Source organism: Mytilus galloprovincialis, chromosome 9 (assembly GCF_965363235.1).
Source record: "Mytilus galloprovincialis chromosome 9, xbMytGall1.hap1.1, whole genome shotgun sequence".
NCBI lineage: Eukaryota > Metazoa > Mollusca > Bivalvia > Mytilida > Mytilidae > Mytilus > Mytilus galloprovincialis.
The window spans coordinates 55,774,601-55,789,094 of record NC_134846.1 but is presented as its reverse complement, the minus strand read 5'-3'; the positions used below and the strand labels follow the sequence as shown (position 1 = coordinate 55,789,094).

The 14,494-nt window shown below is 30.1% G+C and overlaps 1 protein-coding gene across 4 annotated transcripts in view; it reads left to right on the top strand.

The window, feature by feature from the left end:
* LOC143045353 (uncharacterized) overlaps positions 1-14,494 on the top strand; it is a 127,715-nt gene that overhangs the window by 8,989 nt on the left and 104,232 nt on the right. For all 4 annotated transcript variants that reach the window (XR_012968936.1, XM_076217808.1, XM_076217806.1 and 1 more), the window contains exons 4-6: positions 1,370-1,464; positions 3,653-3,754; positions 6,045-6,266. Coding sequence is in view for 3 of the 4 variants with exons in the window: in XM_076217808.1 (XP_076073923.1) it covers positions 1,370-1,464; positions 3,653-3,754; positions 6,045-6,266 (419 nt within the window). In the remaining variant the exon portion in view is untranslated. The remainder of the gene's footprint in view (positions 1-1,369; positions 1,465-3,652; positions 3,755-6,044; positions 6,267-14,494) is intronic.

Here is a 14,494-nt window from a genome sequence, read left to right as displayed (position 1 = left end):
GGGGGGCTAGGCCCGATAGGGCCCTCCTGAATCTGCCAATGGGATTGCCAATGAGACAACTCTCCACAAGATACCAATGGACACAGAAATTAAGAGCTATAGTTACAGTACGGGCTTCAACAATGAGCAAAGCCCATACTGCAAAGTCAGCTATAAAAGGCCCTGAAATTACATATGATAACCTGTATAGTTGCTTAAGTGTACATCATTTGGTCTCTGTTAAATAGTGTTAAAAATTCTCATTGGCAGTCAATTACATCTCTTTATTTTATAGCAGTGGATTTAAACAGAAAGGTTTTACTTAGGTTATAATCCTTCCACAACTTTTAGAATATCTCAATAAAAATGCATTTTATAACATGGTGTAATTTGTGCACAGTGTTTTGATGATTCTTTGAACCCAGATGTTCTTCAGCTTAGACATGATTCATGATTGGTAATATTCATGGATATCTTCACTGCAGTGTATTCATTGCACATTGATTTTTAAAGTGCTAGTACCATTTTAATTAAACAAGTTTTTATATAAAACTTCTTTAATCTAGAAAATTTCATTTTAAGTGTTTAATTTTGGCTTCATTGTTATTCTTGTAACATAGTGACTAAATTATCAAGGAGGTTCGAAAAATATCAATGAAAACAAGTGCATTTGTACCAGAAATAGTTGATTAACTAAATGCAGAGGTTGTTTATAGATTATACAACATTAAATTGATATTCAGATAGTATTTTATGATTGTTTTAGTTTTGTTCAATTTATTTAACATTACCGTAAAGTACATATCTAAGTGGGTAATTATTGAAAGAATGTACAAATTCAAATAATGCTACTACATTTACTTTTGTTCAAAATATAAATAAAAAGAGACAGTAACCCATCAATCCACAAAACACAAAAAATTCTAGAGGAATTACTTTGATATACTTTCTTTAACATTTAAAACTGGTCACTCTGTGCAATATATATCAGGATCTAGATGGTTGGTCAGTCTTAAAAAGTTAAGATAGTAGTTAAACTGAATTAAATACATTTTATAGGAATCCACCTTTCTTGTAAGGAACTGTTATTCGTTTATTGCCAAAGGTAAATTGTGCATATGAAATCATAAGAGTTACACAGTTTATTATCAAAATATTTTGAAACTGAATAGATAGTTGCTCTTCCCTTTCCTTGCAGGAACTTAAAGCTAACATGTGAATCAGTACCATTGAAGATGTATGCAATTTTGTGGCTGGTTTGAGAAGGGATTGGTGAAAATAGGGAGAAACTATTTATCTAATTGATTTGTATTAGTTTATGTAATAAAATCTGACACTTGTAATTTAAAAATTACACTTCACTGATTAACCAAATTAAATAATTTTGTAGATATGGAGGTCACTTGGTGAAGACAGATGGATACAATAGTAATCAAGGTATTGGGAAGCTGATTAGTAACCACAATATAAGTAATGTGTGGATTGGTAAGTTACCTACTACAGACCAGATCACAGTCCTTACTATTAAACCTGTCCCATACTTATAGGCCTGTAGCCAGGAACTTCCAATGGGGAGTTTGATACAATCATACTCAACTTTGACAGTTACAATTCAAACAGAACGTCAACTTTAACAGTGCTTATATGTTTTCAAGAGGAGGTTCATTCGAACCCCTCTATACCCCCCTGGCTATGGATGTGACATAGTGTTTTTTTTCTGACTATCTTCTATAGATTTCTTTTGTTGATTGAAATTCTGTTCAGCTTTTTAATAGGCTGAAGAAAAATAGATAATAATAATTTGGTGTTTCTTGTTCTATTATGCATCCATTTAATTTTGACATTTCTTCAACTCCTTTATAATAACTTGGCAAAATTGAACCAAACTGATGAGTAGGAGGCCTATTACAATGATTCCACATTTTGCTTAATTTATGGATGGTATACATAGTGGCATTAATTCCACATAGGCTTCCATTTAAATTATAGCAATTCACCTTTCATCTTCTCCTCTGAAACTTGGCCACTAAGGGGGGATTTTTCAATCCCGGGATCTGAACCTGTAAAAAGGGTTAACTTGGCTAGAGGTGGCCTGACATTAGGTATGGGAAAGACACAGGCTCTTATGGGCTTCTAGTTTTCACCTCCAACTAACTATACTTTTAATCTCTTTTTTGGGTAAATTTTATAATTATATGAGAATTAAGAGCTTCATAACTTCAGTACACCAGTTTTCTTATGCTAGTTCATAGTTATATATTATACAAGTAAACACTTTTTAATTAATTTCTTTTCTCCGTCACTAATTACTTAATTTGCATGTTAGATGTCACATCACCTTACTAACACGGATTTAAACATTTTCTTCACCTTTGGAGTTCTTGTATCAAACAACTAATTTATTCCAGTTTTTGTTTGTCTTACATATTCTACAAATGACTGTTATATTTAGATCAGATGATAGTAATTTTTAACGCTATAAGTATCATTATTGTGGTGAAGGCATTTAGTGACACTTGTATTCTTGGCAGTTGTAACAGTCCTAATGTAAGGCCATGCAAAAATTTAGACTTAGGTTTCATCTGGTGTTGGAAATTTTATCAAAAAGACACCTTCATATACTGTCAAATATCAACTTTGCCCTTTTTAAATAAAGGAACTTTCTGCAGTTTACTTATAAATCATTAATGGAAATAAACTTGACCAAATAATAAAACCAAATTAGTTCAATCCATGGATTGATATATTTGCAGTTCTTACTTTTATTTCCTAATAGATTTATATGTCAGGGTTACTATTGCTAAACTTTATCATTTCTACATTGGATGAAGTTTGTCAACACAAATTATCCTACAGTTTCTTTAGAATATAAAGAAACCTAACATTATTTTATTATTTCTCAATGGTAGCTGTGAATTTAAAATTTGTATAGAATGCTCTGTAAACCATTACAAATAAAGCAGCAGCAGTAAAAAATAAAACTCAATATGATTTAAAGTTTTGAAGCTCCCCTCCCACTCCTTTTGAAGATTTGAAAATTTTAAAATATGAATTCTTTTGTAACAATTGTACAGGAAGTATTACTTTGCAGATATTCATTACTTTTTGATAAAGACTCTTTCTGATATAACATTGCGGAAAACCTTGAAACAAATACTTTGTTTGGTTTGACAGAATTGTTATAGCAAATTATCAAATACCTTTCTTGTACTACCTATAGGAGTTAGGTCATGATATACAAGGTTTCTTGTTTGACTTAACCTTACGTATAGTCGAACATGAATATATTTGTAATTTTTTACATGTATATATTTGTTTTGACTGTAAAATTAAGTAGAAATCGTACACAATTTGTGTTAATGATTGACAGGGCCATGAAATAAATGGTAGAAAAGGTGACATTTGACAAGTAGAAAACTAATAGCAGACAAAGTAATTAACCTTGGATAAATAATTATTAATTAAATAACATGACTCATAGTATTTATTTACATTTTGGTCATTATTTGATTGTCGTGCACATTTTATGTTTAAAACGCAGAAATCAAAATACTTTTGAAACAATGCATTATGCATTCCACCTCTTTTATATGTATTTTAACCAGCTGTTCTAAGCTTTGATATGTTAACCAGTCATCTTTTGGTATATAACCAGTACATTTATTTTTTTTAGGTTTACAAAGAAAGAAATCTGGTAAATTTTGGTGGTCCGATGGGCAGCTAGCAGAGGCTGCAGATGGGTTCTGGACAACCCAGCTACCCATCAAATCTACTGGTTAGTATTTTCTATTAGAAGAATAGTTCTTGTATAGAAGTGATTCTAAGTATAACTGAATAGATTAAGAGTTAAAATTGCTAACTGTTATGACTAACAATTTGTAAATCTACATATAAAGAAAATAATGAAGAAGTCAAACTAATTATATTTGAGAATTGTAACATTGTTTTAATGACTCCCTGGATGCTATTACTTTAAAGGAATACTTAAATGTTATGTCACTATAAATTATCTGGCAATACATGTAACAAATTTTTTAAAGTCAGTTTGCTCTGATCCAAGTTAATCCTGTCTATCCCAAGCTCCTGGGCGAGGCAGTGTACATCCTGGCACACACCCTTCTTGTCTCTAACACCTGGGAATCTATAGACACGATTTGATAAGATATCCATTCTCTGACTAGCTTCGTGTAAATATAACTCTCAGGTGTCTTAGATTTCCCAGTCATGCACACTTCCCAATGCTTAATTCTTTACGTCTAAGAGTGGGTGTCTCCCTAAACATGCATGAAATATTTGCCACTGGATGTTAAGCAGTCAATCGATCAATCCACTCAGGGCACTCTCTAATAATAAGGTTTCATAGCAAACAATCTGCATAGAATGTTACATAAGATTTTAAATGCTTGCTATTAAAATTAGAAATGTTTAGACAAATGTTAGGTAAATATAACATCAGTTTGTCTAAATCATTTTGTGTTACTTTAACTATATCTACACTAAAACAGCTAAAAATTGACAAAAAACTAGCAGCAATCTAAATAGAATTTACCACTTGTCAGAAAAATTAGGTTTACACATGAATGATTTATGCTGCAAGTGATTTATTTCCCCATTGAAACAATGCTCCAGTCAGACTTATGTACATGCAAAACTCATAATATTTGTACATGTATTTTGAAAAAAATATTTGTATTAGATTTGATTTTCATGTCACAAACAAAATCTAAGTGATATAAATCATTCTTCCAAGGAAAACTTTTCTACTTTTTACGATCTTGAAACTTACTACAAGGCCTCGAACCGTGAGTAATATTATTACTTAACATGTCTAGCCTTGTGTTTGAATGAGAGGGTGTTACACTTCCTCTAAAACAGACCACAACTTAAATGGTTTGTATGAACTACATTAAAATATTTTCAAATATTTTCCTTTATTCAAAATTTAAAAACATTTTATATATCACCCCTCCCTGCATGATATGTTATATATCACCCCTCCCTTTTATTATTACATTGTACGATTTTCTTTTTTTCTTCCAGACACTTAGAAAGTGAGATTTTTCAATATCATATTAAGGTTACTCAATAAATATACTAGGTATCATAAAATGGCATTTAGGGAACAAGAACAAGACTTTTATTTCTGTTCTTCATCAGAATCATTGGTTGAATGTCTTCAACACTGAGAAAAACACTTGAAAACCTCAGAAAAACAATGATGGGCTAACATACCACAAATATGTTTGGATAACCACTTGCTTCTTGTCATTCAAGGCAATATGACATCCCATGTAAACCATACATAGGTGTAAAATAAAGAAATAAACAGAATTATATATATCCAAAGAATTTAAACATTGCTTATCACTTTGTACAGATGTTCTAACTTTTATAAGTGAATGTTCAGATATGGAAGGGTCAGTGTTTTTATATTATTTATCAAAATTGTAATGTACATGTATGACAATGTTATGTAATTGAAAGATGTTCAGGTAAAGAACTAGAGCACCACAAATTTAAATGTTCAACGAAGTACAAATTTTCTATAGGCAGACCTTTGTAAAACTACCAAATCAAATATCAACAAAAAATAGAAAGTCCCTCAACCCCTGAAAAATTGGTACCTAGGTAAATTGATGAATCCACAATATACCCTAATCTTTTTCAAAATATGCAAAAAGTGTTAGATTCTAAATGTCTCAGCTGGCCACTCTTTCTTAAAGATAGAAGTGGCTCTTTTGAGAAATGTAATACTTGCCACTGAACATTATGATAAGAAAGAAACAAAAACATAACGATTTAGCGACAAACATATGAATCAAAGCAAATAGGGGATGTATATGTGGATCTGGCAACTCCCAAACACATTAAACCAAAAGTCATCTCAATATTTCATTTTACTGAGTACAGTTTTTACAAGTACCAGTAACATGCATCATTTCCATTTGTTATATATCTAAAATTATCATTGAGTTTTTATATAAAACATCATTATGAATATTAATTTTTCATAGTTTCTCTATTTATCATTATAATTCTTAATAAATCCTTTTAATCTTCTTCAGAATATGATCTGTGTACTGTTATGACAACAACTTTATCTGACAATGGAGAATATCGTTGGACACTAAGTAATTGTGATATAGGTTATAGCTCTGTGTGTCAGACATCAGCGTGTGTTGCAGGACAATTCCGCTGTTCCGATGGAAGTGGATGTATCAGTAGGTCATGGATTTGTGATGGGATTCATCAGTGTTCAGATAAATCAGATGAGCTGATGTGTCCAGGTAATTAGTTCATCATCTATTGGTTTTGTATTCTCTAGGTCAACCTCTATATTGTCCATAACTGTAACATCTTGTAATATTTGCCACTGTACTTTGATAAAGCAATAATCTGTCAACCTACACATTCATGATATTGATCAGATGTCCTCAAATTCTGTTTATGGGTTTGCTGGTTAGAAGTTCTAGCTTAAAAGGTTTCTGTCAAAGCTCTTATGAATACAGGTAGACAAATTTAATTGACATTGCTTGTATTAGGGCCCCTTTTTTATAATTATTTCATGGGCTTTTTGACTTATTGGTCTAAGATTTATATTCAGAAAAATTGTCTCAAACATTATGACAACATTTGTATGCATTTTATAAAGTCATGTTTGATTGATTGCTGCTTGCTTAAAAACCAGTGGCAAATATTTCATTCATATTGAGGACTAATGAATGCAATGAGGCAAGCATAATGATAATATACTGTATAGCAGGTTATTTTTGTGGGTGTTAAATTTTGCATATTTCATTTAATAAGGTATACAAAATATTTTGGTGGTTATTATTTTGCCGGAATTAAAACTTTTATCAATATCTGTGCATGTGCACTTTTAAATTGGAGGAATTTGCTTTGGCGATTTTTATTCTATTCAAGAAAATAAGCGAAAATTTACACCCCTCAAAATTAACCCGCTTTACGGTAATATACCATGTTTAGTGAAATGATATATAGATCTCTTTTGGGGATGTTGATGAATAGTTAGATATAATAATTGGCCTGTATTTAGAGTATTATACAATTTTCAGGTCAAAGGTTAGATTACATGATAACAATTATTTCCGTGTGATTGTTTTTTACTTTTCAACAACTACATGTACTGCTTATCTTTCTACTGTTTTTATTTTATTTTAAGCCAAGTATCTCAATTAATGTACAATACTTTGACTTACATTTTTATAGGAAATTAGTTAAAATCATCACATTTTTCCACTATTCCTCAGACTAGAATCAAAAATAGACAAAGGTTATCAGGTGAACGTGTCTTGAACTTTTTCATTTTCATAGTTCAGTTGAAATATGAAATTCAAGATGACCACCATAGAACAAATATTACATTTTTTGAAAGTACATTCAAACTTTTGTGACTTCTTGGCCACAGGTTGAATCAGATTATAAGAATGAACTATGAATGATGTTATATAAGTTAAATTTATTGTTTTGGTACAGGTTGTTAATAAGAGATGGCCTAATATTTTGATTTTGTTTGCAATTGTCTTTTATCATTCCAGAGATTAAAGTCCGATGAATTAAAATTGACATAAGGAAACATATTATTATATTACCCTCTCTGTAGCTACCTTCCCTTTTAGCAGAGGAAATGATACCTTATATTCATATTAACCTTTGGATAAAGGTTAAATTTCGTTCTAATGACTGCCTTAAAATACCTCTGAACTTGTCATGGGACTTTTAGAAGGTTGTCCCCCTTGATTTTCCTTCTAATTTCTAGCTGACTTGCGAAACTGCCTTAAAAATATCTTGTTATTAAATTCTCAATTTAAAGATATAATTTCTTGGAGAGCTAGAATCTGTCAAACTACCAAGACTGTAGATATATTGGATTTTTATAAACATGCCCCTTTAAATCTATATAGGTTGAAATCTGTATTTTATCTGTATAACTTTAATGTGTAAAAAGTGATACCCTATAGAAAATTTTCACAGAATGAAATTATCCTATTTAGGGAAGGGTTATTTTAAATGTCTTTCCTAGTAACACACACAAGATTTTCCTAATTTGATATTGTTATCCTTATGTTACAAATCTTTAATCTTTATGACTTCCTCATTCTCATGAGAAAATTGATTTTCAATGTTAAATCGTGGTTAAAATTGAAAAACTGATTTTATAAGATCTGTATGCAATTTTTTTAAGATTAATGTTAATACAATGTATTTAAGGGGTTAAAATTGAATAACCAATTTTATTAGATCTGAATGCAATTTTTTTCACATTAATGTTAATATCAATAATCTGTAAATCTACATTGGTAAAAATAGGTTTACAGGTATGTAGGAAATATATAGTAAACGTGCGCTGCCGTGTGTTTATATGTTATGTATGTTATAAGTCTTTGGATGTAATAAAGTGGGTGTAACTGGTAAGGCCCAGTACATACTTGTAATCAACCATCTACACAAACGTTTTAGCAAAATAGACATTATTATGGCCCTTATACTAAATATGTTTAGAAAAAATAAGCTTGTCAGTCATAAACAAAAGGTCTTTATTTTAATGTCAGGTGTTTTGTTGTTAACTTTTTCTTCCCTTGTCACCATGTTAATACAATCTGTATATCTGAAATCTTTGATTGATATGGTACTGTTTTTTTTTTTGTAAAAATTAGGTAATTTGACTTTATTTTTTGCCTTTTTTGTTTTTACTCATTGTGATATAGAAACCAGGCAGATAAGACGTAAAATATAAACTAAAACAAAAATTAAAACAAGCAAAAAACCTGTAGTAATGAGTGATATTGACCTTTACTTCCTTGATGAGGTCATGATAGTATGACATTGGGTTACTAAATGTTATCATTTTTTTCTTTCGTTTTCTTGATTTGTCATGATCATAAAAATTGATAACTTTAAAACTTTAAATTCATATTTAATTTCAAGACTACTGGTAAATGAAATTATTGTAAATAAGTTGCCTCTTTCATAAAAATTTGTAAAATATATCAATTTACATTACATTTCAATTTTCATCAATTGATTTAATAGTAATACATTCATGAAAGTTATTATCTGTATTTGGAAGGCCAAAAAAAATATATCAATTTACATTTTAGAATTCAATTTTAAAGCATCATCATTTAATTTAATAGTAATACATTCATAAAAGGTATTATTTGTATTTGGAACGCAAAAAAATTGAGTCCAAATTATGCTAAATATATGTCATTAGGCGGTTTTAAATGAATTTTATATTTACCAGACTAATTCAAAATCACCATTACCTTACAAAACCTACAGAGGGGAAAATTGAAAAACAAGTATTATTTAAACAACTGAAATAGGTTATGAATCATAATTCGTTTTGATAATACCATTTTAGTGTCAAATAATGACTGCAAAACATTAAAAATTATCTCATATTTTTGTTAAAAAACCAAAAGTATGTTATTAAAACAACTATTTAATGTGTATTTTTTTTTAAATTATTGAAACAGTTAATCAAAAACAGGTATATAGGCTATGCATTTTCAAATTTTCTTTTTTTGTTAAACAACCAGAAGTATGTTATTAAGACAACTTTTTAATGTGTATTTTTTAAATTATTGAAACGTTTAATCAGAAACAGGTACATAGGCTTAGATAGGCTATGCATTTTCAAATGTTCTTTTCCTGTATATTTTGTATTTTGTACTTGATTTTGAAAACAGAGCTAAGTGTAAATTTAATGCCTGAGTCTTCAAACAGATTTTAAAAATCTATGAGCGCACCTGACATTTATAACATAGATTCCGCAGATGACTGTCTAATGAAAATCACAGATGAAACAAATCTATATTTTTTTTTATAACAATGTATTATGATGATTAAAAAGTCACTCAATTTCTCTTTTATCAACTTGTTCATCTTGATAAACAAGCTGTCATTATTTTATGAAGATAAACATAAGATAACAATTACTTTTAAGGTGTGAATAGCAAAAATTAGAGATTTGTTTCAACATAAAATTTGACATGGGCTATCAATAAAATCTGTTCTCAAAATTAGACATGGTAAAAAAAATGAATAGCAATTGAAGACATACTGATGTGATAATTATATAACCATTGAAGTAAGGAATAATAGAGACATTAAATTTATATAGACGTGAATTAAATGTACGTAAGCATTTTTGCTGCACTTTGTGTAATTCTAAACTGGGGTTTAAAAACATGTATGATTTATCAATTGGTGAAGTAATATTTTATAATTATTGTCCCTCATGAATAAGTGGTAGCATGTATTATGACCCACGTTTTCTTTTACGGCAAAAAAATATTACCCTTAGAAAAATTATTGTCACATTAGGTCGTATTTAAAATATTACCACCCATCTCCTCACTGACTACTGAAAATGATTTGAGATTCAAATTGAAATGTATTATGTAAGATGTCAGATTACAATACTATTTTATAAAAGCTCCATTATATCTTTATAGAATTTAAACTTCTGTTTAAAAAGAAATATAATAATACTTATTATGCAGAACCAAGCAGGTGTATTTCAATGCAAAAAGTACATATTTGAAAAGTTTATGACTCAGTGATTTTATCGAACCAACCAGGAACTCCAGTAAGCGGTGACACTCCGCCCTTGTTTTTTCAGTTAGATGACCCCGTGAAAGGCTGATTTATATAAGTTTTATACCGATCAATAGATACAACAATACATCATTTTCTCCATTTAAAAGCTCACACAATGGAGAAGAAGGCGTTGTCTGTCTTTGAGCAGGCTATAGAATTGTTAACTTGTACTATAAATTGGTTTATTAAGGTGGATCAACAGAAAAAATGCAAAAATTACCATAATTCACCAGAGATAGTTTTTATAATTGATTTAAACATTAATTTTACAGTTTTTTGCATCCCAGATTAAATCTTTTGGTCAAAGGTCATTCACCTATTTGAAAATACAATGCTAGTGTATGTATAAAAAAACCCATATCCACTCTTTTTTCCTTCAATTTAAAAAAAGATTCTTCACTTGGGAGGGAGTTTACAGTAAACTCGTGAAATATTTTCCACTGGACATTTAACAAACAACAACCAATCAAACAATAAATCAGATCCAAGACATTGAAATTTCTTAGGGTTAGACAAAAGAGTTGTGTCAGTGTATAGGATTAATATGATATCATTATACAAATGCATGTTTAACTCAAACATGATATATTGATCATACAAATGGAACTTGTAGATTTAATATTTTGTACTTCCTGACTTAATTGTTTATCAATTTAAACAGAGATTTGCACTAAATACCCTGATTGAATTTTAAAGATAAATTTAATCAAATTGCATCATCTAAAAATATAAAACTTCATAATAGGACTTTTCAAAACAAATTTAGGGCTGAAATTAGTTTAGCTTGATTATATAAGAAAGGATGTAATTTCAGAATATTAAGCTTACCTGGGGGTAAAAAGACTTTCATCAATGATGCCTTTATATTGTATATCAGTATACAATCTTTGAAGTTTTTACTTAATTAATAAGATACAGGACCTTTATTAGAAATTAACAGACTGATTGCTGAATTGAGCAAAAACAATATAATTTACAGTCACCATTTTCGGCTGCGTCTTTTGTGCAATTTTAGATTTAAGAAGCTTAACTGTTTTGGTATACTGCGGTAAAGTGTTGTGACCTCTTTGCTCACATGTCCATTTTCTTCAACCCTTCTTTCAGACATGATCATGTTTGTACATTTTATGAATGCATCAACAAATGGGACCTCACCATTGCAAATGTATTCTATAGAACAGTTATGTAGATAGTTTTCTGTTGTTTTTTTTCTAATTAAGAATGATAGGACCAATTTGAAGATGAATTTGATAGACAGATTCTTTGTGAGGTAAACTTATAGCCCCTCTCCTATAAGTCATACTCTTCATCAGAGGATTTAAGCCTTGCATTGACTGAACATCTCTTTCTCCTTAAGAACCCCCTACATGTTGAGGCTTGTTTGAAAAGCAGTATTTATTAAGCAAGGTTTCACATATATTTCGACTTTTCACTGTCTAATTCAGTTAAAACGTTTCTCAAACTGGTTTTAAATAAGGAGGTTTAATCTATTTCTCTCTCTGGGTTATTTATTTTTTTTTAGCAGGAACATTTCTTTGAGGGATTGAATGAGTTTTAAACAAATTTAGTGCTAGAGAAGCAGTAGGAGTTAATAGGTTGTGTTTCCATTATTGACCATAGGCATAGAGAAAATGTTATCCTTTTTTAGGGATCTTCTGAATCAGTGGATACCTAAGTTGCCTGGTAGGAGTTTTACAGTATACTGTTGAGGAATTATTATTCATTGGATACACATTTTCATGGGTTTTGTGTTACACAAATTTAACTGTTCAAAGAATGACAACTTTTATATAGGTTTGAAATTGTATGCAGACATTGGGACCAAGATATCAAACCAAGAAGATTGATACCCACGAAAATGTACTCTTTTAAAAATAAAGAGACATGACACCAGGCTGCAACTGGTTAATACATGTTCAGCTAGGCCTCTATATTCCTACACACACAAGTAGGAATACCGGATAGTGAAGACCACAAACCCAAATTTCTTCTCTGTTATGTATTATGTAAGAAACTTGTGGGTGTTTACTAAGGATGTATTTTACATCTAATTGTTTCCATTGAAGATTCATAGTTACTTATATTTCGTCAAATATTGCAGGAATTTACCGAAGTCAATTGTTGTTCCTATTCATTATGTCATTAGTAAAGTGTGAAGAAAGAATCTTTACAGATATTATTGTTGTCAAATAATTGTCATAGGCGGAACCCATCATGTAGACTTTATATGTAAATCACCTCCCGCTTAGACTGCATCGTGTAATTATTCGCTTGCTAGTGAACAAATTTTTTCCGATTTTAATGAGTCTTTTACACCTGAAAAATATGATACAAATATTTAATGCATACATGTTGTAATTATCAACAATACTTAAGATGTCTGGAATTACAGTCTTATGTAATCTTAACAATTGTTGTTATAGAATTGTCACACCTAATTATTCTACAGACTGTAGTTTTTTATTAGAATAAGATATTTTCTTTATCAAGTTATGCAGTTGAAATCTGGTGACAATTTTTTTCTTCTTTCAAAGTTATTCCACAAGATTCTATAATCACACCGAACAATCATGGTCATCAGAGGCGGATTTAGGGGGGGGGGGGGCCCCCTTTTTGGGAAAAAATTTGGTTGCTTATATAGGGAATCACTGAAGCGTGACTGGAGCGGGCCCCCTCTTAGGTCAGTCAGTGGGCCCCCACTTATGAAAATTTCTGGATCCGCCACTGGTCATTACATGTTAATGTTATGGTAGACCCAATGAAAGTGTTTCGGTTCAAGTTTATTTAGGACTGCATGTGAAAAATTAGTAATGCTTTTTAAGGTTCCCTGTATAATAGTATTACAGATATAAATGATACAAGTTTAGTTTGTTGCATAACTTAATTGTTACACACCATATTATTTTAGTGACATTCAAATATTAGAAACAAGAAAAAAAATTCAAGAAGAATATTCCAAGGCAAATTGACCACTTATTACTTATGTTATAATTGGCAAAATAATGAATAAGTTTATTTGAAATGAAAAAGTTAGATATCCAAAATGAGTATTTTTTTTCTGTAACAACCATTAATATGCAGGATGCAACCCATGACAGACAGATATGTGTTCACCTATGATCTGTTGCTAAATTAGTCATGTCTTTTACAAAAAAAGTATGAATGAAGGATGCTTAGTTTCCCTGTACTTAAATATTAGACTTGTCATCAAGTTGACCCCTATAAAAAAATAAACTTTCTTAAAGAAAAATCATGGGTCTAAATATAAATGAATGGAAGTTTTGAGAAAAAAAAGAAAATCACCAAAATTAGTTTATATCATGAATTTTTCAAAAATATGTTTAAAAGATATGGGTCACAGTTCTTTTTTCAAGCTAAAGGTTGTGCATTATTGTCAGATTTTAGTTACTGTTAGATTATGCATGAAAAAGACAATAATGTGGGGTATTATGAAAAAAGGAGATGGAATTATAAAAAAAAATCTGAGAAGATTATTCTTATATTGTGCTTTAAAAAATCAAAAGTAAATAAATTAGGGTCACAACACTTGTTTTCTTGCAACAAAGTTAAATATGTAATTTCACTGCAAAATTCCTGTTTTAAAGAAAGGTTATCTGAGTTATTCCCCATGGCAAAGTTAAAAAGAATTGAATGTATTCTTCAAATAAGAATAATAATAAGATAAAACAGATAATTTTCCTCATTTAGATGTAAAGTATAACAATAAACTGGACCCCTGTTGTGTTCACTTATCGCTACACTGACAACAGGTATGGCCTAAATCCCGTGGTCAGAATTCTGACCGCTGGATTTAATAATTCGACGAGACTAGTACATCATGGGCTATGTTTAGTTATTTATTATACTGATATCAAATCAAAGAAAA